The sequence below is a fragment of the Polypterus senegalus genome, chromosome 2 (genome assembly GCF_016835505.1).
Source record: "Polypterus senegalus isolate Bchr_013 chromosome 2, ASM1683550v1, whole genome shotgun sequence".
NCBI lineage: Eukaryota > Metazoa > Chordata > Cladistia > Polypteriformes > Polypteridae > Polypterus > Polypterus senegalus.
The window spans coordinates 78532517-78559987 of NC_053155.1; the positions used below are offsets into that span (position 1 = coordinate 78532517).

General features: G+C 36.6%; 2 protein-coding genes across 4 annotated transcripts in view; both read right to left on the reverse strand.

Moving 5' to 3' along the window:
• The window catches only part of ilk (integrin-linked kinase), a 49557-nt gene extending 41558 nt beyond the window's left edge, over nt 1-7999 (reverse strand). Inside the window, exon 1 of the mRNA XM_039744042.1 lies at nt 7839-7999. The gene's annotated coding sequence lies outside the window, so the exon portion shown is untranslated. The remainder of the gene's footprint in view (nt 1-7838) is intronic.
• Nucleotides 8000-22006: 14007 nt separating this feature from the next.
• LOC120523080 (homeobox protein PKNOX1-like) overlaps nt 22007-27471 on the reverse strand; it is a 68457-nt gene continuing 62992 nt past the window's right edge. For all 3 annotated transcript variants that reach the window (XM_039744046.1, XM_039744048.1, XM_039744047.1), the window contains 2 exons: nt 24023-24195; nt 22007-23153 (listed from right to left, as the gene is read on the reverse strand). In XM_039744046.1, coding sequence (XP_039599980.1) covers nt 22948-23153; nt 24023-24195 — 379 coding nt within the window. In that variant the 3' untranslated portion in view covers nt 22007-22947. The remainder of the gene's footprint in view (nt 23154-24022; nt 24196-27471) is intronic.

The window sequence follows — 27471 nt, forward strand, 5'->3', positions numbered from 1 at the left end:
ACAACACACAAAACAAATAAAACAACAAAACAAGACCCTAGCTGTCACTATGGACTACTTAATACCTCCATGTCTAACAGGAGGTTACACTTATACACTTTCTCAGCTGCAATCTACAAATTCCCAATTTATTACATTAGGATAATTGCAATGAGAGAAGGACATTCACAAATTTCTATTCACCCAACTCTCATAAAATTACATGAACTTATTTCATGTGTCTATTATTCTCTTGAAGAAAACCTGTGTCTCTCTGTTGTTATTTAGAAACTCGTTTTAAAATAATACTTGTGATCCACCTTGCTAATTCTATTCCTAATTCTGAACACTGCTTTCATGTCATCTCTTCATAATCATCGCATTATCACTCCTCTTCTCCACCTTCTTTATGCACTGGTCTCACCCCATCCTGTCAGCTGGACCTTTGTCACTCTCCACCTGACCCCTGGTCCAATGCTCTTTTGCTGCTTTCACATCCTGTCATATAAAAATAAAGCTGGGCTTCCCAATTGGAACTTTCACATGCATGCCCTACGAAGCTGAACTCAGAGTTCGACAATTTGGAGGGAACAATGTTACCTGAATCCTCTGAGGTGTGTAGCAACACAGACTTTATGCCTCAGTCAATTATTAAAAATAAAAAATATATAATTTTGACAAGTTGCAAATGCAATTTTGTGGTCGAACTGCATTTGGAGCAACATGATACACCTTTATATATGTTTAGTTTGCTCTTTACTTTCACAAAAGACAGTTTTTTTTTTTTGCAGATCAAGTAATAAATCAATACTTAAGTCACATTTCTCCATATCATCTGACTGGAAATTCACACGAACAAACTGAAGTGAGAAGTTGAAATGTAACGGGTCTACAAAATATAGAGGCTAAGATGACTTTCTAGATATTTTCAAATGAACCATTCATTTCTTTCATTTTGTTTCTGGTAACATTAGGATTACGGTTGCACTATCATTGGGAAACAAGAGAATTTAGAGTATTAGATTAAAATTAATGTAATCCAGTCCGGACCCTCTAATGCTGAGCTAGATAAACTGTATTTAGAAGGTGGTGAATGGATCAAAAATGGGGCGTAAGAAGTTTACCAAGTCATTATCATCATTCTGCTGACTAACAGGCTGTTTCATGTGAATCCAAATGCCTTTTTAGTCACTTCTTCCAGGCTGCCTTATCATTTAAATGACACATACTGTAATTCACACATTGGGCAGGACATTAATAGTGTGAGTAGCACTGCTGCCTTACAAACCCACATCCCGGCTTAGAATCCTATGTCTGCAAAGAGTTTGCATGTTCTCACCATTTCTGTGTGGATTCTTCTCTTAGGTGGGCATCACACTGCACAGCATGTCACACATAACTGCAGTTGCCAGATCTAACGTCCTTCAAAAAGTGAGATTACACAACTGGAATTACAGGGGATGCCAAATTAAACAACTTGCTCATGACCCATCAGCACAGTTTCAAATATTCTAACGTACAGTAAAAGTATCACAGGATTGACACGTGTTGGTAGCCAATCAACATGGAACATCGTTTTTCTTTCTCCACTTTCATGGTATGACAATGACAAGGCAAGGAATAGACATTGCGTCATCTCCTTCATTTGCGTGGTCCAGAACACCCATTTCCCTTTATTTCTTGAGACTGCTATTGCTCTGCTCCAATCTTTTTTTCTTGTAGATTTGATTGGGCTCTTAGTTGTTTGTTGGCATTAAGCTTGCTGTTAAGTGCTCATGGATTGTTTAGTACACAAAGGAGCATGTCCCTCTCACATGTAACAAAATAAAACCAGCTTGATTGTGTTGTGGCTAGTTGCAAAGCAATATGACTGAGCCACTCTAGAAGCCATGCTGCATAACTGGTGGTCACAAATGTGTGTTGTTATTGTCCATGACTTGCTAAGTTGATGTAAATGAAGGCTACAACTGAAAACTGCTGGAAACACCATGCAATGTGATGGGGGCTCTAGAGTGTCTGCTCCCCGTGGTATACTTAAAGAGGAAACATTCTGATGTTGCCAACATGACTCAGTCCATATTTACAACATAATTACAGTATGTGGAGTGAATGTATCTAAATACTGTATATGCAATATACAATCGCCCTACTGTATTTGAAAGTTTTGAATTCAAAAAGTTCCAATTCAAGCTTTGGATTCAATTCACAAAACTCTTCCTTTCAAAGTCCTAACTGTGTATGCCAATTTCTTTGTGAACTTCTGGGAAGCAATTTTCAAAATTTTCAACTTTACAAGCTCAAAACAGAATTGTTGCAGCTAACCCAAAACCTACTCTGCTCTTAAGACCAATGAGTGCAAGTTGTCCCCAAACTTTCATAAGAATTGACCCATTCCACAGAGTCCACTAAATGTGTAATCATAAAAATATGGTCACAAATGTTTTCTAGATCACAAAAATATAATCACAGTAATGTTTTATGCAATTTAATTATTATTGCATTTTGTTCATTTGATGGCACCATATCTTCATTTTATTTTATCAGTAACTTCCTCCTTTAGCCATTTTGGGCTATTGTCATGTTGCTGAGGCTGTGTTGTGTTTAAACATCACCAATTGAGTGCTAAGCATGTGGCCAGATGTTAAGGTACACTTGACACCATCAGGCCCACATTATAAAAGATGGTGATGTGTAGCATAGGAAATCCAGGATCTTGGAGAAATTAAAACAATCTAGAACATTAGGTCTTGCTAGATATCTAGCAAGCCATTTTTCAACATTTGGCCATAATAAACACACACAGACAAAGTTGCCCCTCTTTCCAAACTGCTTGAAATGTTGAGCTATGAATAAAAGGACTTGGGGGGGGGGGACTGATTCCAGGTGGATGACAAGCTGTGCCGAGTTTTCCCAACCAAGATTCTGTGCCTTTAAAGCAAACTCAGGGCTGTTTGCCAAGTACAATGTGAGCAGCAGATTGGACAGTCCTGTGAATGCGTTTGTCTTCATGGAATGATGTCCTGCTACAGCCCCTGTTCGTTTACAATGCTATTATCAGCCTTGAGGGCAAGGATCAGAGTCAGTGTATCAGAAGCATGCATGGTAAAGAAGAGATCACATCTGTAACACTGTAAGCTAGAGCAGCTGTGATGAGAGTAGATCATTCAGCCTAACAAGCTGGCCAATACCAGCCACTTAAGTTTCTCCAGAATAAGTACTATAAACCACACCCCTTGGTAATTTATTCCATGTGTCAATAATTCGGCACATAAGGAAACCATAATATTTGTGTGAAATCTAACTCTACAAAATTTACATCTCTAAGCACTGTGTTATTTTAAAGCAAAAATCAAGATCCAATGTGTATTCCCTACATAATTGTGAACACTTTAAATCATGCCCCCTCCTAAACTGCGTTCACCTAACTTGGAAAAGGTTAAGCGTGTTCAGTCTTTCCTCAGAGCTCACCCTAGTTACCCTATGTCTTTTTGTAATATTTGAGGTAAAACTGTACATAGTACTCCATATGAGGTCTCCTTGTAGGATGTGCAAAAATTGGAACTGCTATAGATAGACAGAACTTTATTTGGCCCAAGTAGGACATTTAGCAATTTACAGAAGCTAGAGAAACACAAACATACTACAGCAACCCTAGCCCCCTCAAATTTACTAATTAATCACAAAAAACATAAAAACATCTGCCTTGTCTAATAAAAGAGCAGTCCCAAAGAGGCATCATAAAGGAGAATTGCTGTAAGCATGTAAGCTCAAGTAGCATTTCTTGACACACTTTTGTTGAATGACTCACTGGCTGAAGGTACTCAATGCGGGTGTGTCAGAGAGAGAGGATGTGCAGCACTGCTCATAATGGCCATCAGTTTGGTCTTCATTCTTCCCTTTGGTATGTTTAGCATAACAATGAAAAGTACATCTTTAGAGTTTTGCAAAATCTGATAGTAAAAGAGTGTGGCAGGAAACTGGAGTACCAGAACAAACCTTATAAACAAATTACAGAACAACAATGACTCTGTCAGCCCCATTTGGTGAGCGAACAGCAAAGTTGTCCCAAAACCACTCCCAAATGCGTTACAGTGATCCCTCGCTATATCACGCTTTGACTTTCGCGGCTTCACTCTATCGCGATTTTTTTCTCATACACGCTTACGTCACTATGCATGTGCTTTCTGAGAACTTTTATCTAAGCCCTATGATGGCTCTAAAGTGCTGCTTTTTCTAAGCCTTCTGACAATAAAACTAAGCGCCGGAGGAAGATGCTTACTATTCAGGAGAAGGTGAAACTCTTGGATATGATTAAAGATGGCAATACCCTACAAAAGCCTCCTCACCCATATGAAGAGACAGCGCCAGCAACTGCCTATCAAGATGTTCTTCAGCCGCACACCCAGATACCCATTGCCTACTCATATTACTCCTTCAGCGGAAGAAGACAACAACACACCTGCTGAAGATACTGCACCACCTCTGAAGACTCTCCTACTGAGGTCGTGCCTTCATAGGTTAGTGGTTGTGTGTAAGAACTGTGTGTGTCTGTGTGCAATTAAATGTACAGTGCAATAATCTACTATATAAAAGCATTCGGGATTGTCCTTCCATCCCGTGAGTGCAAAGCGCAGCGGTATTCCGCTTATTACAGACTTACTACTTGTGGCTTTAGGTACGAAGCGACGCGATGTGAGCAGAGTTCTGGTGCTGTCATCGTTCCCTTGCTTTTATGCGTGATGCGCTGGAAAAATAGACAAAATTATGTCTCTGGAAATAATTAATGTTGATGAAGTACAAATGCCTCACCGCGTAGTAAATATCAGGGGAGATGGTGCTTGCTTATTCTCATCTATAGCTTACTTCGTGCATGAAACTCCGTCTTTAGCGGTACAGATTCGGGCTGACATTGTACGACTTTGGACAGGCACTTGAGGGGATAAAAAAAAACTTAGGTTTTCGGGAGATGTTATGAATGGGCACTTTGATGTTCTCATTCCCTACACTTACATGCCTGATGTACACATGGAGCGCACACAAATTGAGGATAAAAGTCGGTCGCCTTAAAAGGTAGGTGAGCCTATTAATAATATGATATTTGTAACGTCTAATATGTCTTATTTTCTCTTATTTTGTCTAATATATTGGGTAATATGAGTGTAATGGTGACTAAAGAGTGTTATTTCATGTCTAGAGGGCTCTAATAATGTTAAAAAATGTATTTAGAAGGTCGGAAACAGGTTTTCTATACTCTAACTGTAAAAATATTCGATTCATAAATAAAGAATCCTACTTCGCAAAAATTCATTTATCACGGTAGAGTCTGGAACAGATTAACCGTGATAAACGAGGGTTCACTGTATATTTATACAGGATGGTTCAGATCTAACTATGCAGAAGCAGATTGTCTGGATGACTTTGATTTATGCATGGACTATTCCAGTTTGGCACAAAGACGATTCTTCATGTCGTCAGTTCACACTCTTCTCGATGGTCCGGGATTTTCTGGGTGATTTTCTATATAATAAACTTAAGTTACAGCGTAATGAAAATTGCATAATTAGATCTGGACCACCCTATACACTTTAGTACAAATTAAAACAACAAAGCAATACTGACAAACACCAGAAAAACTTTTTAACATACTTGACATTAAAACTAGGAAATACAGCTATGATAAAACACTCAGAAGACCAAGAGAAGATACAGTTACAGTAAGTCAGTGCTGGAAGAAAGGATGGCAGGATAAAGAAAAAGTAAAGAAATGACTGTGCACAAATGCACAGAAAATAATCCACATAACTAAATATATTTTGATGTGCCTTTGAGTCAACAAGCAGGGTACTGCCAGTACGTTTTTACCGCACTAACAAGGAGAACAAGAAACCAGAAACAGGTTGACAATCTGGTTCCAGGTGTTTCTCTAATACAAGTAAGAACTCTCAAGGAAGCCTCACAGTAAGGAGACCCGAGTTCGCTTCCCGGGTCCTCCCTGCATGGAGTTTGCATGTTCTCCCCGTGTTTGTGTGGGTTTCCCCCGGGTGCTCCGGGTTTCCTCCCACAGTCCAAACACATGCAGGTTAGGTGCATTGGCGATTCTAAATTGTCCTTAGTGTGTGCTTGGTGTGTGTGTGTGTGCACTGCGGTGGGCTGGCACGCTGCCCAGGATTTGTTCCTGCCTGACGCCCTGTGCTGGCTGGGATTGGCTCCAGCACACCCCTGTAACCCCTAGGAAATAGCGGGTTGGACAATGACTGACTGACTGACTCTCAAGGAAGTTTTAATTTTACATTAATCACATTGAATGTGAACTGACTTGCACAAAGGGTTGAGGAAATCTTTAATATGCTAATTGTTCTTTTAGGTGCTTTTTATATTCATGTTACTCTTTTTTTAGACATCATTTTTACATGGCACAAAAAGTACAACTTTCCCAGACTAATTTTCCAAACAACATGCACTGCATTGCCACTCTCTGGTCCCATGATAAATAAGTGTATCAAAATAAATGCCTCTTTACCTAGATATATTTCACACATCAATTAATTTTCCTAATCTTTATAATCATTTGTTATAGCCACCTAATATTTAATCTTTCCTGAGGACACCCTGTCACAGTGAAAATAAAGATGCCAATGGAAAAACAGTTATTGCAGTTAACTAGTGTGTCTAAAGTGACATTTTATGTTGAACACCGAATCTGTGAATGTACCCGGGTCTCCAAACGCTGGCTCTTGTCAGTGACTCCCAGAATAAGCACCAGGTCAAGCAGGGTCAGAAAAAGGATAGATGGTTAATAAATAGTGTTAATGTTATATTTTATGTATGAAAAAAATCAGCTCCATTTGGAATATACTATCATAAACTTCGATTAAAGAAATGTTTCTTCTTAACGTACTGTAAGCAGAAACTGATTTACTGCAAGTTCCTTTGCAATGAGTGCATGCCTGTCACTTTCCCTGAGCCGTCAGCGCCGTCGCAGAGTAAAAATGGAAGCCCTGGCGCCGACTTCGAGAATGCGCTCATTAGGTTCACTCAGAGCATTCAAGGAGTTTAGAAATGTCCTGTTATGGAAGCAGCCAAACGGCTGGATTTCTTGCCTGAAAAGGCAAGGCTTTGGGGGGAAATAGGAGCTGAGAATACGGCCAAGGGGGGCCACTTTATTTCCCCTTTTCCTTTAGTCACTTTTAAGGGGAAAGTTTCTGCAGTGCCGTAAGATGCTTCCCTGTAACTTTTTAATCCTCTTTAACTAGGAAAATATGCGTCAAACTCCACTTCGGAAGACGCCGGGCAACGTAGCTGCCTCTGAAATAGTGACTTTTAAAGAAATCACTCAAAAATACATACATATTTTCAGAGTTCCGTCTCCACGGACCGAGCCCAACTTAAAAGCTGCCTAGCCGCTCGTCCTTGTATTCAGACGTCCCAACTTGTCGCTACCACCGTCCAGCCACGCCGGATCCGTGAGTTACGTGCATGGACTACACGGTAAGGGCTCGGTTGGACACGGTCCACTCCACTTTTTTATTCGCTGTCTCACCAATTACAACAGACAGAACTGAAGTAAACTGGAGAGTCAAGAAAGAAACATGCGGCGGTACTTTATGAATTAATTGCTTTTTCATGCAAAAAAGAAGATACCTCCGCTGGGCTCCTCTTTTCAGTTCCATACTTGACATAAAAGACTTGACGTTAAAAATGATAAGTAAACGCGCTGCCTGACACGGCCATTAGATCGGTAAGAACGCTTGGTTTCAACGGCAAGCCAGGATTTTTCCTTTAACTGCTGTCTTTCGCCCAAGGTTAACCACAATACACACACGCTCGACTAGTGCAAGCATAAAATGAAAATAAATTACCTGCAAATACACACACAGTGGATTTTCAATCAAACTTTCCCAGATATCTTGTTTCTAGTCCACACCCTCAATTTGTCGTAAAAAAATCCAATCTTGAGGGGGTCGAACAAAATGTTTGCGTTGAAAGAGAGAGCGCCCCCTACCTTTCCTGCGCATGGACATAAAAAGAAATCTGACTATATTACCGCTATGTGCTCCGCTCTTGCAAACCCGATGATGTCATAACAGGGCGGGGTTAGGCGCGTGGCCTCCGCCTGCAGCCAAGGATTTTATGAGAAATGCGTGGGGGTGTGGTGACGTCATGGATGGGAGGGCTTAGCCGGCGGCTCTTACTCAGAGTCTGGCACTCAGTCTAATTTTGTTTCTGGGTGTTGTAATGGAGTTTTTCAATCGAAGAATCAGACATGTTTGCAGTCATATTTAATAACCATGTTCTGGGTACGGAAGATGAATATAATAATAATAATTTATTACAATATGTTTTAAACAAGATGAGGCCACATTTTAGGACTAACAAAATGCTTTACTTTTTTGTGATTAGGCACATTCAGAACTTTGGCTACATTTTAACTGCTTAAATCTATAAAAAAATAGTAAGAAAAACTAAGACCTATACATGATTATTAGTACTAGGGGTGGCTGGTAATCAAACGTGTGTTTCGTGTAGCTTTTTTAATATTATCGTAGTACTGTGCAGTATTTGCCAGCAACAGGCCAATGGACTCATGGATATTTACAGTAATTTGAAAATGTAAGTACACTCCATAGAAATTGTTGACTTATTGAACATATCTGGAGGCAAACATTAGATCTTTATGTAAACAGTGCCTACAGATAAAAGTGATATACACAAATAAGACTGACATGGTGTATTCATTTATATAACCTAAATTAACAAAAGAGCAGATCTGTCACATGGAACAAGGAAGTACACCCCTATATTTATCACCACTTCAGGTCCATAAAACTGGAATCAGGTGTTCCAGATTGAGTGCCAATGGTCAGAACATCCTTGTAGTTCATCCGAGTATGCAGATGGCTCCTGTCTTATTTAAACTGAAGATATCTAGTGCGTTTGGTGTTGTTGTTGCTATTGACGGGTATGGTGTCATCAAGCCAAGATCAAAAGAGCTCGAATGGCTCAGAAAGAAGAAATGGAGGGTTGTGGACTGTCCTAATGAAGCCCAGATTTGAAAGACATTGAAATTTGGAGGTATTTGAAATGGGCAGTACATGCAAGAAAAACCACAAACATCTTGCAACTGAAGGAATTTTGTGGTGAAAGATTTCACCAAGTCGATGTCAGAGACTGGAGAGAAGTTATGCAAAATTTATACAAGAAGTAATTTCTGCTAAACAAAAATCTGTAGACACTATTTGCATGAAAACTAATGTTTGCCTGTTCAAATATGCTGAAACGTTCAACACTTTCAATGAGGTGTATTTACTTTTTAATGTAAATCTATTCTGTTTTTAGATAGCTTATTATCTTCAAAAAGACTGCTTGCTTTAGTCACACTAAGTTAGAATTCTTATGTCACTTTGGCAGACTTGTCGATTTTATAGAGTCCCTGCAAGGGGTTCTGAAGCTGCTTATTTGCATGATGGAATGCCACCTTATTCTATTGGTAACTCATTCCCAGACTGATGCAACTCATCAGTGCTGTTACGTTGTTCTTAAAGTGCTGTGAGGTGATGTGCTCTGTGTAGAATGCCATATAACATAAAGACTTTTTAATAAATAGTGCTTTTGTACCACCTCTACAATAACAAATCTATTTTAATTTTTTGTGAGTAACAAATTGACTGCTAGAACACACACACCTTCAGCAAATTCCACTCAATAATTTACATAATTATTGTGAGTTGTAGCAAGAGGACTATACATGCATAACACATACCCTTCCTCCAGTCTAGACTCAATTATTCTTATGCCCTCAACATACTGTAACTTCTATTCATGTTTTCTTTGACTTGGCCTCATCTCCAAATCTTCTCCAGTCAACTTCTGCCGTTCATCCTTACCTACTACATAACTTATCGCTTGCCCAAAATCCTAATGTGTCTTCATCTTACCTTTTTTTGTCACTGTTGCTTTTTGGTCTATTTATTGCTGTTGTCTCATTCACATTTGGCAGTAGCCTTGTCTAAAGCAACTCTGTAGTCAACATCCAGTTTAAAAAGTTTCAATCAATAAACAAGTAAAAAAATGTTTGTGTGCTATAACATTCAGGTGCGTTTCAAGACTTTAATTTACATTTATTTGCTTATCAGATGCTTTTGTCCAAAGTGACTTCCAAAAGAGGTCAACATAATTGAGTAACAATCACGGGACAATTTGGGAACAAGTGTTACCAGACAAGAGTATAGAATTGATTTCCATAGGCGAAAATCTCAAATTCACCAAACAAGAGAGTCTTCAAACACTTCTTTGACACATTTAGGGAGACACAATTTCTAATGGAATTAGGCAGCTTGTTCCACCAGCCAGGAGCTACACATGAAAACAGTTTGGATTGGAATTTGATACCAAGTAGAGGTGTTCATCAGCAGATGTGAATGGTTGAGAAGGAACATAGCACCTCTGGTATCTCCATATGTATAGGTTCAGACCCACTGACCAATCTGTAGGCAAAAATTAAGGATTTGGACTAAATATGTGCTGGTACAGGAAGCCAGTGTAGTGATCTGAATAGAAGAGTTACATGTGCCCACCTTGGCTGGTTGAACACCAGACATGCTGCTATATGTTGCATCATCTACAGAGGCTTGGTGGAAAATGCCAGTGCTCCTACCAGCAGAGAACTGCAGTACTCCAGTTGTGACAAAACCTTTGCCTGGACCAGGAATTGTGTTGCATATTCTGTCAGATATTGTGCAGAGTGACCACAGCAACATGGTCTTTGAAAGACAGCTGGTCATCAATCACAGCCCCCAAGGATGTGTACCAACTTGGCATGTATCAGAACAGAGATGGGTGTTGTTGAATAGGTTGATGAGCTGGAATAACAAGAAGGTCAGTCTTTGCTAGGTTAAGCTAAAAATGGTTTTCTTTCATCCAGGTTGCAATATTAGAGAGACATGCAGAGATTCTAGCTGATGCTGTGTGGTCCTCTGGAAGGAATTGCTATGCATCGAAAAACAGCGATGATAAAGCTTTAAGATCAAGAGCTCCCTGCATTAACCCCATTTGTTAATCACTATGCAACAAGGGCTCAACAAAGGCTTTGTTTGTGTTATTTAGCAGTATACGCTTGTTAAGATGCACTACAGCAAGCCCTTCAAGGCCCTGTTCTAAAGTGCTGACAGCTTAAATTTAACTTTAGCTCCAAAATATGCTAGGTTGTCAAATTTCATAAAATTTTATATGTTTATAAATTATGATCACCTTTTTACACCTGAACCCAGCACCTCATTTTAATCCTGCTTTCTGCGTGTTAGTGACACATTCTTTCAGGTATCCTTGGCCTGTCATTTTACTTTGTCCTCATTTAGCTTTACCATTTCTCATCATCCAGATGTGCTTCTTTTATCCAAGGACTCCACCACTCAGTTCGGTTTATGGATTCAGATACTACATTGTCCTCCATAAGCAAATCCCCTCAAATTAATCTGCAGCACAGACTTTATTAATTTTTTTTTATAAATTTAACCTACTTGGAGAATTCTTTGGCAGAGCTGAAACATGACCAGACAAACGTTTATGCACAAAACAAGAGGCCACCAGATTGTTTAGTAATAACTCAATTAAATATGCTCTGATAAAAGTTTTTTTAGGGCCAATCCCAATCACCATTGTCAAGTTACTAAATCAGCTATTTCAGATACAAATTTAGATTTGTTTAAAAAAACTGTAACACTAAGCTCTGCATTAACTAGGAGATGTGGAGAAGCCTTATGTTCTATGTGTTCTATGTTGAAGTGTTAATTTTAGTATTTTTATAATTAAATTATAGGCCAAATTTGTTACCTGTTCATTTTTAATAACAAAATTCAACTAAGTAGGCTTAATGTCCAGTGACCATAAAATACTTACATAAAATAAAACTCCCTTAAAATTCAGTTTTTTAACAAATAAAAAATGTAGAGAAAATATTTGTCCATAATACATGTGGCGTACAAGAAAATAAAATGCTTCACATAATTACAAGCTGTCGTATTGTTTAATTTTTTCAGTATTGTACTTATCTGAAACAAAGCTTACTTAAAAAAACAATTTTTACCTTTATCTTAAACAAAAATATATACTCTCATATGTTGATACAATTAATTTATAATGAATCATTAATGCTGATTAAAAGTAAATATAATGTACATGCACTTACAGATTTTAATAATTTTTAATCATTAATTGCACTACAGCTTTTTTGCTGTTAAAATATACATTTACTATATTTATACAGGTGTTTGTGTTTTTTTCTTCAGTGTTCCAGCTATACATTCCTCATTGTTGATGTGTTATTATAAATGTGCATTACCATTTTAAATACACTGTACTGCACTTGTTTCTTACCAACACTTATACTGTATGACACAAACAGACACTGTAATAAACACAGTACAAACCATTAAAACAGTTGTTTATCATGAAGATAAAAAGCTAATGCTTAAACAGCTTCCAAGTAAAACAGACAGATTGTGCTGTTAAGCTACAAGGCTATTGTTTACTATGCAACCATTTAAAATTCTTCATCTCTTCTATTTCTAGTTGAAAAATGTGAGCTATTATACTTAAAAAAAGCTCGCTCACTGTTCACACTCATGCAAGCAGAGTTTGGTTTAATTAAAAGAACAATATACTGTAAAAAGGTCTGAATTCATAAAAGTAGCTTTTCTTGCTGTTTGTCTAATTGCATAGGATGACTCCTCCAATTCCCTTTTTCTCAGTTTACTATCCCACTTTCTGTGGAATAAAGGCTAATATTCCAGTCTTCTTCTCTCTGTCTCTGTTAAAGTCTGCCTTACTGCTCTCTGTTACCAGGAAGTTTGCAGCAAAAAGATGTGCATTTGCTCAGCTGCTGCAATACCTCGCGTAAATGAGCACTGCAGCTAAAGTACTGTAAAGCTGTAAAATTGTGTTTAGTGATCGGCTAATACTAAATCTTTTGTAGTGAATATTGTCTGATTTAGATTGTTGACTGATCGACTGTAGCATTACTAATCTCAATCACGTAATTTTTCAGTTTGTCAGGGTTTCTACTTCACCACTGTGACTCAGCAGTTTTTTTCACATTCTCACTATTCTTGGAGAGAAGGAGTGCTTCCTTATTTCTGTATCTTGGATACATTCTTCCTCTTAGTTTCTTCTACGTGTCTTTAAGTACCTAATTCACTTCTTCATTTCCTCTAGGTAAATGTGGCATTCATATGTCAGGATAGCTTTTGGAGTTCCCACTTATGTTGTCTCACCTTCCCACTTTGTTGCTTTCATGCAAATGTATGGCCAGATTTTTGGGAGAAATGTGAGGTCATTGCTGAGTTACCCCTTGGTCCACATAAAAAGTAATTCAAGATAAGCTCTAATTTTTTGTGCAAACAATAGGCAAACTAAATGCTTTAAAAGTGCATTGTGTCACTCCAAATACAATCCAACCTCAAAACTACCATTTCTGGGTGAGGAGGTAATTATTTTTTAATTGTATATAATTGATTGATGCGAAATGTTAATATTACATCAAAACTATTTTCCCTGAATTATCCCATTGAAAGCTTCCACTTCAAAAATTTTGCATGTGAAATTTTCCACTGGAAAACTGGGACTTGTCATTAATGCTATATACTGCATTCCTAAGTTCAAAGTTTACTAATAAATTTGAGAATTTTAAGGATCTGGACTACTGTAGACCCACACACAGGTTTTCTAATTTAAATGTCCAGAGTCTATCAGAGAAAACCATGCCCCTTTGTCCTCAGATGGGTACACAATTTCAGTATTGCTTTTGCAGCATGCTGACCAGAAATGGAGTCAGTATTCCAAATGCTGTCTCACTAGCACTCTGCTGACTAACCTCTTAAACTGTAATTCTAACTGAAATTGGTATCTGTTGTTTGTCCTTGTTTCAATGCCCTGGACAGACAACCATGTTAAACATTATAATTGATGTATTTTTTTATTCAAGTTGGTGGTATTTTTTAGGATGGTATGATGCACAATTAATATCTAACAATAAGCAAACCATGATAATATACAAAGCAAACTTAAAATGGCAGTGCATGTTCATAGTCCACGTGGAACATTAACATTCTAACCATTCAAGAAGTTTTAGGAAAAAAGCACGATGAATGATAAATACAATTATGCAACAAGGAGAGGTTAGAATGCATAGCCCGTCAGAACCAATCAAGCAGTTTCCAGGATGTAAGTTACCTTCAATTTTCCTGGCTAGTATCCTTTTGAGATATTGACGTAGCATTTCCATAATCATCTGTTAGTTGTTCAGGAAAGCCACATAATGCATTTTAGTGTTGCAGGGTCTGTACCTATCCTAGCAGCACCAGGCACTAGAGTTAAAAAAAACACAACCCTTGATGGAGCAGTAGTTACTGACTTTTCAGACATGGTATTTTTTTTTTTACTTTAACAAAGCCTTATAATTTGTTTGATCCAGAAGACTAGTATTGAATATTGGTGTGTTTCTGACTTGTGCCCAGTACTACGAGAGACGCTTTTTATTCTTGTGTCCCTGAACTGGATGAAACAGACGTAGGGGTACATATTATTATTATTTTGGCTTCGGCACGGAAAGGAAAGAGTTATGGTATTAGGAACCATATTAGAATTAGGTGATGTTAAAAGTGGAGTATGAATAGTAAGAATGATCTGGATAAGAATATAAATAAGTTAAGTTTCCTGGGGAAACAGTCAAATCATTACAGAGGGACCTGGACAGCAGGCAGTCTCGGGCAGATTTGTGGCTGACGAAATGTAATGCTAGTAAATGTTAGGTAATACACATAAGAAATGAAAATGTTAGTCTTGAATGCACAGTGGGAGGTGTTCAACTTGAACATGCACCTTATGAGAAAGACCTACGAATTATAATTGTCATCACTTTTAATGTCCAAACAGTTCACAGAAACCATTAAAAACCATAACAAAATTTTAGGTTATATATGTGTTGGAGATTATGCTTAAAATATAGAACACACTAATCAAACATCATCTGGAGCACTGTGTGCAGTTTTGGTCTCTAGGCTATAAAAAAAAAGACAGCAGTGCGAGAAAAAGTTCAAAGAAGAATGACCAGGATGAGTCCAAGACTAGTAAGTATAAGCTATGGGGAAAGACTGAAGTAGATGAACGTTTGCAGTTCAAGCAAATTAAGATTAAGGGGTGAAAAGATTGAAGCATTTAAAATTCTGAAAGGAATTAGTACAGCAGTTAATTTATAAAAAGCTCTCCGACAAGAACATGGGGACACAGACACTCTTTGGAGGGTAAATAATGCACAAGAGCATTAAAATGTTCTTCACACAATGAACTCTACATACATTGAAATAAATGACCAAGTAGTGCAGTAGACCATAGGTCTTTTCTAGTTCCTCAAAATTCTGCATGATGTTATTTTGAAGAAAATACATGGATAGGATTGGCAAGCTTTGTAGGGCTGAATGTCCTGCTCTCGTCAAATGTTTCTAATTTTTTAATGTGAAAAGATAAAAAATATATATACACAAGAGAAAATACACTCAATACAAACATTACTTCCTTAAAGATGTAATGGTGTAATTGAATGGTGGGCAAGTTTTTCTGCTAATTAGTGGGGCCTGTTGAAACATCTGCTCAGAGTCCCACCATAAACTCCTAAAATACTTCATTGCCATGGTGGGGATTCTGCTGCCAGAATGTTTTCAGCAGCGTTCAACAATCTGAAGCTTGCAGACTGCGATGCCAATCTCTCTTCTATTCAAAACAAATTAATCCATTATCTTCAATTTGATGGCAGAGGGGCATTACTTTCACCATTTACATGATCTGCTTATTTTTGCCTCAAATACTTTTGAGCTCCTTTTTCATTAGGCAGGTCCTCAGTTGTCATTATAAGCTATCTATCCCATCACATTGCTTTCAGTGTTCATGTGTAGGGCTCTGTCCATGAGGCTTCATCAAGTTTATCTTTCAGACCAGACAGGAAACCTAGTCTCTTCATTGCAGATCAGTTACTTTATTTTATAACTGTTCTTTACACATACAAGGTGCTGATCCTGCTTGATCTTATTGACATTCTACACAAATAGTGCGTTCACATCATTTTTGATTTGTAGTCTATTCCCTGTGACTGTGACTAATGAATTTCGGTTATCAGGTATTCCACTTTGTTATAAATTATTTTTCCACTTTCTAATCCTGCTCTTTCCATTCAAGTTTCACAGATGTCTGGAATGTATCACAGTAACATAAGGCAAAAGCAAAAACGAATCCTGGACAGGGCATGCTTGTGTACAAGGTGGGCACTTTCACCCAAGTGACTACTGGGACTTTTGACTGTGAGTAGTCTTCTTGTAAGAGGCTCACTTCATTTGAGACCTGTTCCACTATTTTTCACTGAAAGTCACCTTCTGTATCAAAGTGAGTCGTAGCTACCAATTTGACAATTTCTGACTATGGCACGAATGTAACAGGCTTCATTTCTTAAATCTGGCTACCTTACCATGAGGTATGTCTCTTCTGACTAGGGTCCCAAAATTTAAGAGGATAGTGACAAACAACTTTCTTAGCTCATGGAACTAAAAATATTGGTGCTTATCAAGTTATATGCTACAACACACACTGTTATGTTCCAACTCAGTTAACTAAAAATGCCAAATGTGATAATCGGACATGATTTAAAAAGGAAAAATATTATTCTTTTCATATTTTGTTCCTGGCTAAAGTCTAAAGCTGCCATGATAGGCTCTTGCCCTCATGAATTTGAACTGGAATTAAGAGGGTTCAGAAATACTGGGGCTACTCAAGTTTCTGAACAAAATACAACACTTGACTTAAAAAAAAACAGTCATTATTTTAAAGGCTAGTAATGAGGTAGAAACAACACAATTAAGAATGTCCAAAATGGCCTAATTTAACTTCAAATTCCAATGGCAGAGAGTGACACTTAAATGCCATTTTGGGGAATGGGAAATCAGTTCACTCTAACTGTATAATACACTAAAAGACTACAAACACAAATTGTGATTTTTTTATTTTTAAACTGATGTTTGCCAGATTGCTCACTTATATATTTAATGCAACCTGTATCCAATTCTTATCTTTACACAGGCAACAGTTTTTTAGACAAGCAAGAATGTGCAACTAAATGAAAGATTAGATATGACAACACATTTATAGCAACAATGCAACATAACAATCTGTGTTATCAATCTTTTAATTATCTTATTCACACTGCAGATTTTTTTTTTTTTTTTAACACTGCAGATGTTATTGTTTAACGGGCACCATAACATAATGGATAAGAGACTACACAGTAAATTATAAAGATTAAGGTTCAAATCCCATCTGTGATCCACATTATGACCCTGACCAACTCACTTAATCTGACTGTGACCCAACTGTAAAAAACATGTGTAAGCAACAGTGTTATGTATTTGTACTTGTAAAGTGCCTTGGCATGGTGTTCACTCTAAAAAACTCTTTATGAAGTTATTTTGTAGCACTTTATAGCTATGTCTGCAAATATTTAGTCAAACACGGTTTTATTAAAAATGGCTTCATACACATTCTCTGAAAATGAAATTAAAAGACACCACTTCTGTGTGGGTAAAATAAAATTGATTATAAATCATTGTTCCTACATCATTGTTCAAGTTTTAGGACAGCAACCAGATACTTTGTGGATGAAGTGATAAGAAAAAAAAATTAATCTCCAGTTGTCTGGTCTGACCTGTGCCACAACATTAATATGACGCACTTCCTCAGCATTATTCTTTACAGGCTATCTCCTAGGGAATTGCACCCATGGGAACAGAAAGACATTTGTTGATTTGCAATCGCACATACTAAGCATCACACTTAATAATTGCAGATTACAGAAGGAGAAGTTCTGAAAAAAAACATATATATATATATACAGCATATTGGCTTGTAGCATGTTAATGTTACAGCCACCTACCACCAGGGCTTTAGTTCAATTTGAGGATGCAGAGCTCTGAAGAAGCCACATGTACTCACAGCAAGATCTATGAAGAACAGCCACTATATATACAGTTGAAAGACATCTCCAACTGGCTTCAAAAGAAAGACTTAAATCTCATTCTCATTGGGCATGCTTGCATTAATACTTTATAAATATCACAGCATGTGGAACAGGTTTAGGATAACATTGCAACCTTATGTACTTAGAAAGCAAAATTTATATAAAGTATGAACATTTTTGTGTGGTTTGAAGTGCATCCACCGTGGACTTTCCTTTTATAGTGTAAAAACATAGTGGTATATTGATAAGTGAGTCACTGTAAGTGATTTGTTTTGAGTGTGGGATGCTTCAATTGGCTGGTAGGCTGTCAAGTTGACTGGTTACCCTAAATTGATCTCATGCGGGTGAGTGGTTAATTGTGCTCTGTGATAGACTGGTGTACCATTTTAGGATAGGCTTTGCTTACCTATATTCCTGAAGTTGAAAGAGGGATATAAAATATATAGATCACGTAAGAAATATATATATATCCGCCACAGCGGATCATCTTTTTCCATATTTCTCTCACTGCACCACTCGTGGTATTTATATCACTGTATCTGAGTGTGAATCACAGCAGCAGCTGATCGGAAAGAGAATTATCGGTATACGGCATTAAGCACACGCAAAACGTTTCAAAGCCTTTCCTGTACGGACCTCGCGGTTTAAAACAGTTTAATCCCAAGAACTTTAAATGCAGCCAATCAAGTGCTCCTTGTAGAACTGTTTGTACTTATAAGTACAATCACCCCACTGTAAACTTGCACTATAGTTATAATATCACACAACCTGAGCCACTTTATAAAGCGCGTATTTACATATGATGACAATATCATTTTTAAGGTGAAATGCAGCAAAATATGTTTGTTAAATTATACAGATAAAACTTTAACTTCATTTAAATAATCTATATTCTTCACTGGGAGCGTCTTTAAGGATAGAATAATTAAACATGTACTACGAAGATATTTCAATGTTCTTTAAACATTTTGAAGAATCAGCGCTAAGCTTACAGATGGCTTAACGTCTATTACAGAGCTGATTGTATGGCGATCGGTTACTTGGGGAAAGAAAAGCACTGACTGCAGTGACGGCTACGCCAATATATATTGAATATAAAACAGAAAGATAAAATAACAACACAGCTAAAAACGCAGCGACAAATTTCGGCAAAAGTTAAATGCTTGTATCATGAGCACGAGGCGGCTAGTGTCTGCAACATACGTGGCCATCCACTGTGCATGACATTGGCGGGCGAAGGAGCCTCCGATTCTTCCTCTGCCCAGTGCCACCACAAGCCTAGAGCCGCCCCTGAGTACTGCTGCAATAAATTATTTCATCGAAGTGAAACATGTTTAATAACGTGCTTTAACTCCTATCATCATGAAAATGACATCACGTATACATCTCAGTATTTTAGTTATTCAGAGAGCTGTAATATCACAAATGTAATTGATTCTGTGTCCAGTTGGAGGAAGAGAGCCGGTTTAAGAAGCAAGTAGTGATTCACACACATAGAGCACATAGAAGATCAAATACAAAACAAAGCATTTAACGTGCTACTTTAATTACGATGAGATTTTAGAAACTGGTTAATTAAACAATTTTAAGATGAATTTTATGATGTTCTACTTTAATGACAAAATAAACTACGTGATTAAAGTGGAAATGTCGAGATTGAAGTGGACATTTCGTGCTTTTTCCCCACCGTGTGGCTTTTTTCTCTGTACCCTAATAAGCTTTCATATGACACTCAGACAGTGAGCTTACAACTCGGCTTTCCACGGCGACTTTGATATGTGACTTCTTTTTTATTTCCGGCACTGTGCGATTTTGTGGATGTGAGCTTTTATGTTTCTCCAACACGCTATGCCACTCGATCAACTTCCTTTTGTTGATTATACCACGGCTTATTTGAACAAATAGTATGTTTTTCCTTTGCCTCCACTTGGTATTCGCTGAAATTCTTATGTTTCCCCCCGTGCTTTTCCCATTGTCTTTTCACAGAAGGCTGCGCTTAAGGGCTATTTATATTGATTTGCATATTAAAATAGGCGTAATTCTGGGAGGATTTGGGGCGTTACATAATGCGCGTGCACGAGCGTTAGTTTTCACGCTGATCGTGATTTATGTAGCGGAAGAATGTGGAAGTTGGAGTACGCACAGATTCCTGCATCTGGATTTTTCTGTGCGTAAGCACATTTCGGCTTTTGTGCTTACGCCATGTTATAGTGCGAGTTCTACGCACGGCGTTATACATGAGGCCCCTGGAGAGTCGCAGTGGCTGCAGGTTTTTGCTCCAACACAGTTGCTTAATAAAAAGCACTTATTGCTAAAGTAACACTTCTGCTTCACTTTAGTGATTTTGAGCCCTTATTGCTTAATTTTGTCTTAAACGGCTATTTTAATTGCTCCTTATTATCAATAACATGCAAATGACAAGAGAGAGCAGCATTTCTCCATTTAGCTTATTTACATTTACACCTGTGTGTATTTATCTGCACTATTGGGTTTAATTAAATACTTGGAAGAAAAATGAAGAGAAAAAAGTGAAGGACTGAGAATTACTACGTCCATTTTAGCCTTCAAATCATTTGCATGATAGAAAGGGAAAGAAAATCTAGGATATGAGAATGACCTGACATAGCTGAGTTAATTTAATTTCATAGCTTGTTAGTGCTTTATTGGCAAGAATTGCTTTCTAATTAAGCAACCAGGTCAGAACAAAAACCTGCAGCCACTGCGGCTCTCCAGGACTGGGATTGAGGACCCCTGATATATAGTGATTAACAAAACAGTCCCAACATTTGATATTGCTATAATTTCCAAAAGTGATTAATAGTCAAATTTTCCTTTGTTATTCAAGGTATTTTAGAAATCTCTAAATTCCTTGTTCAATTAAAAAAAAACATAATTATTCTAAGTATTTATTATTTATAATAAACATTTATTTTAACCATATACCTCATAAGTTAAAAATGTATTCTGTACATTAGTCTGTTGTTGATTAATTTACTTTCCAAATTGACTAATTTCAAGGCAGTGTCACAATGGATTATTCCTGCTGTGTCAGATGCAAGGTGGGAGCAAATCCTGGATGGTGCTCCAGCCTATCACAGGGTACACTCATTAACACACCAACATGTATTCAACCAATCCTGCAAGTCTTTTGAAAATGTAAGGAAATTCCTTAAACATGTAACAGACAACTGAGCTTACCACAAAGGTGTCTTGCCATCCCCTGTTACAGATGTCCCTAAATTAAACAACCTCCTGCTATAAATTAAGACCTGAAAATAAAGAAACAATCATAAGCCTGAGATTCGAAAAACTAAGGTCTACAAGATTTCAGCATGCAGAAGATGCATAACATTTTTTTGTTTTTATATAACCTTAAATAGCAGATTACATAAAATATTTGCAAAAGCAATTTACTTTATTATGCTTTTCCATTTTTTCACATATTCTGCTGAATTAAATTTTTTTTGTGCTAAAATGAACATTATTTTCAGAAGGAATGACTAGAAATTTAAATGCAAACACCAACTTAAAATTAAGTTGGCAAAATGGTTATCTTAATGATTAATATAATTACCAAAGGAATACACTCACCCACCAAATGAAATGAAGGTTCAGACATCGTCTGCGTACATAGTCTCTTAAGACTCACAGTTGGCAACATTTCAAAATAGCAGCATGAACACAAAATGAATCCTACACAAAAAGATTCAGAAATCCTTTTCCAACCGAATTAACTTTAACAAGGAGTCTTGTTAATTTAACAGATACCTTTCAAAATATCAGTCTGGTCTGAAACTATTTAATGAGAATAACTTCAGTTAGAAGAAGAAATCACAAAGTTCCTATTGCAGTTGATGTCAAATTAATTCAGAAATGGAAAAGAAATGTAAGATATAAGGGATGGTTGGCAACAGGAGCACACTATTCATTAAAATGTGCATCATGACAAAAAAGCAAACTTTGCAAGACCATGTGTATTATCTTTATACCAATTTATTAAAAAATAGAAGACTCTTACTTTCAAAAAAAGGAAAACAGTTAAGGATCTGAAATAATGTTCCCAAAAGACAGCATACGTAAAATGTAACAGCCTTTGATTTGCTTGATGCAACTCATTATTTATCTGGCAAAAAGGCAAAATACACAGCTACAACTAACAAAATGTGTAAACAAATATCCTTTAGTGAAGCCGACAAATTTGGCATGTTTACAGTTTAATCGAAAATACACTGTTGCAGAAAATCAAACTTTACTAAAACTGTAAATATGCTAAGAACTATCTCATCTAAATTACATACTGCATTTTGAAATTCCAAATCCTTACTGAAATACAGTGACCAGTGTGTAATATTTAGGGTTTTGTTCTTTTTCACTGATTCTCCCAGTTAAAATCCAGAACACGTGTTAACTTTATTATTTTGTTACATAATCAGAAATGAAAATAACTCCATCTCAAATCCAAAAAGCACAGCTTTCCATAAATTTATACATAAATATTACAAAAAAGCAAGATCCAATTTTGTGTTGTCACTTATAAAAATAGCTTTTTTTTTCTTTGCCATTTCAATAATGTTGGTAAAATCCCATCTATCTCTATGGTTTTATGTATGTTTAATAAGCACAGCTATGATAAAAAAACAGACATGCTATGTGTGAAAAAAACATAGCTGCACTTTTATTGGCACCCCAGGTTATGTTTTTTATTCATCTGCTTTTGCCTTTCATAATTTTATATACCATTTTCATTTGATAAACAAATTCAAAAATAAAAAGTGCACTTCCTAAAACTAACTGTAAAACATATATGAAGTAAAAATAACATTTGAAAAATGTTTGCAGTGCAAACTAATACATATAATCAGTCCATCTCTATCCAGCTCTTTCTTTCTGGGTTCTGAATCTATTTCACATCAAAGCTACTGCAGTGCATCGCTTGTTTCCAAACTCAGCCCAGTAATGTTTGTTGTTGACAAGCTTCCACTCTCGTCCTCTCCACTATCCACAGAATCATCATCATCATCATCATCACTGTGTCCTCCCATCATAACCTGCTGCACTGCTAAAGTGGCACCATCTGAAGACAAAGACTGGAGACTGTCCACATTTACAGACACCATACCTCCTACAAAAATACAAAAAATGGTAGTTTGCATTTACAGCATTAAAGAATGCAAAGCATTAAAAATACTGTCATAGGCTCACTTATGGACTAACATTTTTGTCAAAAATATCTGCCCTATTGTGAATTAGCTTTGTTCTCATAAAAGACATTTTCAATAAATGACTCATTAATAATAATTTTTACTGATATTTATTTTTGTGCAATAAAGATTTAGACTCATTAATGAGCTACACCTATGTAACACTGGGCTCAAAATTACATCAGTTTTTAGAGTGCAAGGTTTAAATCCTGGCCTGGGCACCAACTGTGTGGGTCTGTATGTGATTTTCCAAAGGTACTCCTGTTTTCCTTCACACAACCATTCATAGGTTAATCAAAAACTCTAAACTGGTCCCATATGTGTAAGAGTGTGACCTGCAAGGATCCGGTAACTATAGGATACATCTGTGCATACACTCAGCCACTCCAGGTTAGTTTAGGGCTGCCACACAAACTCACAGTGTTTCCCTGAAAAGTGGGAGGAAACCTGAGTAATTAAAAGAAATCTACACTAATATAAAGAGAACATGCAAATGAAATTAAGCTGATTTTAAGAAGTATGTAGCTACATTTCTACCAGCTTCATAAATCTGCTGTCTTCATGTCTATAATCTTTGGCCATTTCATATCCTAGCTGTATTTATTACTCTTTTAATAATTGTTTCAAAACTTACAAGTCATTCAAAAAATAACAGAGAAGAATTATAAGCGTTTCAAATATATTTATATATGTGAAGATATATGGGGTCATGGGATGGCAGGAACTCTTTCAACAATATGCTATTTATGAAATTTCTATTACTTCCTGACAGATGATCAAGTATACATACCATCTGACATTGTTATTTCTGAAGATTGTTGCTGATTGACACTGGAAATAATAGAATCTGGCCAAAACCTCTGAAGAGGTCTGTTTTGTGCAGTTTTTTTCTTTGTCTTTGGAGTTTCTGAGCAGCTGGCATCAAGCATTGGTTGAAGAATTCGCCTTCGAGCATTGATGAACCTGGATATAGAAGTGTATATAGGAGTATAGAAAAGGGAAAATTGGAAAAATTAAAATAGGAGATGTGTACTTTGAAATTACATTTCCATTTTTTTTTCCAGTTTGCAAATATCAACTTCTTTACACAGGTTTTCTCCCCTCACTGAGAACTCTACTATGCTATTGAAGCCTCAGATTCCTTAGTGTATTACAATACAATAAGGTGGTGATTTTAGTTGCAGATGTCATAAATTAAAAAAAGAAGTGGGATTGATTATTTTTGCAAGTGTTTCCAGAAATAAAACCTCCCAAATGCATATATTGATTCAATGCATTATTATACAAACATTCTTGAATGTTGGTAAAGTAGTGAATTTTCACACATTTCACAGACAAGCAACCAATTGGTGCATATCTCCTACAGCTTAGTAAATACAGATAAAAAGCACTGCTGCACATATTAAGATAGCTCTTCAGTTCTGTTCAAGAATAAATTTTCATTGAGGCCGTTAAGTGTTATACTTGGACCATTCATTTGTTCCAGTCTATCAGCTAGATATGAAAGCAATGAAATTTCAGCCGTTTCTATTATCTAATCTTACCTTTTCTACTGGTAAGAAAAACATGGACTTCCTCACATTATTCAGATAGACTTGTCAACACCATACCTTCATCCAGATTTTAGACAAGTAAAAGCAGTATCTTCCAGATCAAAATAGTAAAAAGGCAAATATGAAAGGCTTTAACTTTATACAAAATATAAATTATAAATAGCTGTCAGGCCATCAATTGCTGCAAAATATTTCTATGCTGGAGCAAACCTGAATTTGGGATGTCAATATAAAGCTCTCTAGCAGAAAAAACTGCAATTACGATGGTAAAGTTGTTTCTATATTATATCTTTATTAAGAGGAAGCATAAATAGGAAATGGATGATACGTTATAATAGGGAAAAAAAAGAAAGAAGACCTGAAACACTCAAACTCCCATGTTTTTTCTTGCTCTTCCCTTCACAATTTGCTACATGTCCTTTTCCAATTTGTGCCTAAGGCAATCTTCATTAGCCATCTATTACCACAGAACACTTATGAGTAGTCTTTTTATACAAAGCTAACCAGAAAAATAAACAATGTTTAAACTCTTCGCATAAAATCAAAGTGTTGTAGATGTGACCACATTTTTTATAAGTTTAACAAGGAAAGATTCAGGATTCAGAAGTAAACATTCAATAATAAAGCCCTTTGAGCTTTGAAGATAAAAAAATAAATAAAATGGAAGGTGGCAATGAGGGTCACAGGACATCATTCCTCAGATTAACTGCACCATAAAGCACCAATTAGCAATGCTGCTAAAATAAAGGTGGATTTCAAGTGACAGGCAAGAACTAACTTGGCAGCAACCATGCCAAGACAGAATAACCTCCACTGGGGATAAAAAAAGAGACTTTGAGAGGGAAGGTCCAATTTTGGGTAGGCTACGGGATGAAATGAGTTGTTGACATATTGCAGCTGAATGAAAATCGGAAACAGAAAAACAAAATGCAGTTTGAATCTGAACCCAGACCTACAGGAAAGCACTTGTAAGCAGTAAGATGTTAGACAGTAAAATGTTAGACAGATTGAATGATTAATGGTCTATAACAGGGCTCGCCAACCCCAGTCCTGGAGGACCACCGTGTCTGCAGGTTTTCATTCTAACCCTTTTTTTAATGAGTGCCCTGTTTCTGCTGCTAATTAACTTCTTGTGAATTCACTTAAATTGAATTGCTTCATTTCTTTACTTAAATGGCACTCAAACAGAAATGAAATGTGAAATGAGGGAGCCAACACAAGACCAACTAAGTCAGGGCCTCAAACTCCAACTGGCTGCTTAATGAGGTGCTGATTCTTGTCTTTAATTAAATCAATTCTTTAATTCTGTGGCTTGTTGCTGCTCTTGTGGTTCATTAGCAGACATTACTAAAATTGCTGATTTTCACTTTCTAAGAGCACTGTTAAAATGCTTTGGGGACCTGAGCAGACCAACATTCCTGAGGCATTCATTGTTCTTTATTTTCAGATATTGTATGATAGAGACCAGTTATTTTGTATCTCATTATTGTTTGACTGCTAATTAAGGAAAAAGAAACAATTAAGGGGTCTGAGTCTTCAAGAGCAAGTCAATTAGAATTAGCTCAAAAGAAGTTAATTAGCAGCAAAAACAGGTTAGAAAAGGGTTAGAATGAAAACCTGCAGTCAAGGTGGTCCTCCAGGACCGGAGCTGACAACCCCTGGTCTATAAGATGCCCTATGCAAAAGTTACAGTATATACAATAGATAGCCGCTACTGGCTTTGAAGAGGGAGCAGTGGATTGATAAACACATTGAGAGTATTTGAAGGGAGCAGAGAGGGTAAAGAAAAATGTACTGTATAAATAACTAAACTGGACCTTAGAGATGAAAGTGTTTTAGGTTTTAATAAGGCACAGCCATATCAGCTGTGAGACTATTAGAAAGTTAGATTTTCTTTATTATTCCCTTTCCTTCCCTTTTCTCCCCAGACAGAAATTTACTACAGCTCCTGTATATGCTCTCAGGAGAAAAAAAGTCATGACTGCCAAAATTGTTGTTTAGAAATAAATAAGCACTTTTACTACCAATAATGATTGCTATAACTCTATCCCACATTTCTGAAAAGAATCAAATTTCACAATGTTTTTCTTTATTGTTTTAACAACAAAAAGAAAACACAAATGTCTAATGAATCTGTATTTAAATTTCATCTTACAATTGTCAAGAATTCACATTTATCCTGTAGAAACTACACATTCTTCATGATGCAACTGCAGTAATGTTGAAAACAGGAAAATACCATAAAAAAAACTGTCTTGCAATAATACCTATACATTTTAAGTTACATATCTATTGACTGACATATGCTTTAAGTAGCAGAGTTTTAGATAACCCATTGGTGCAAACTGAATTAAATGTACAAGGTGATAACTGTGAATTGTGCAGCTTAGTCAGTATTTTGTTTTCTAAGGTGAAACAAATGCAATTGGCTGACAGCAACATGCATTAGATAACCATAGACTGAAATAGCTGAGGCACAGAAAACGAGAGAATTTTTAACTAACATATTATTTTTCTGAAATTTTAAAGCCTGCCAAGAACACAAACTCACTGGCATTAATTAATCAATCATGACTGATTGACATGTTTGAAAGGCTTGAATGTACTTATCACACATCTACAGTACATGACATTGCTGCCGATTTGGGATAGAATTTATATATATATATATATATATATATATATA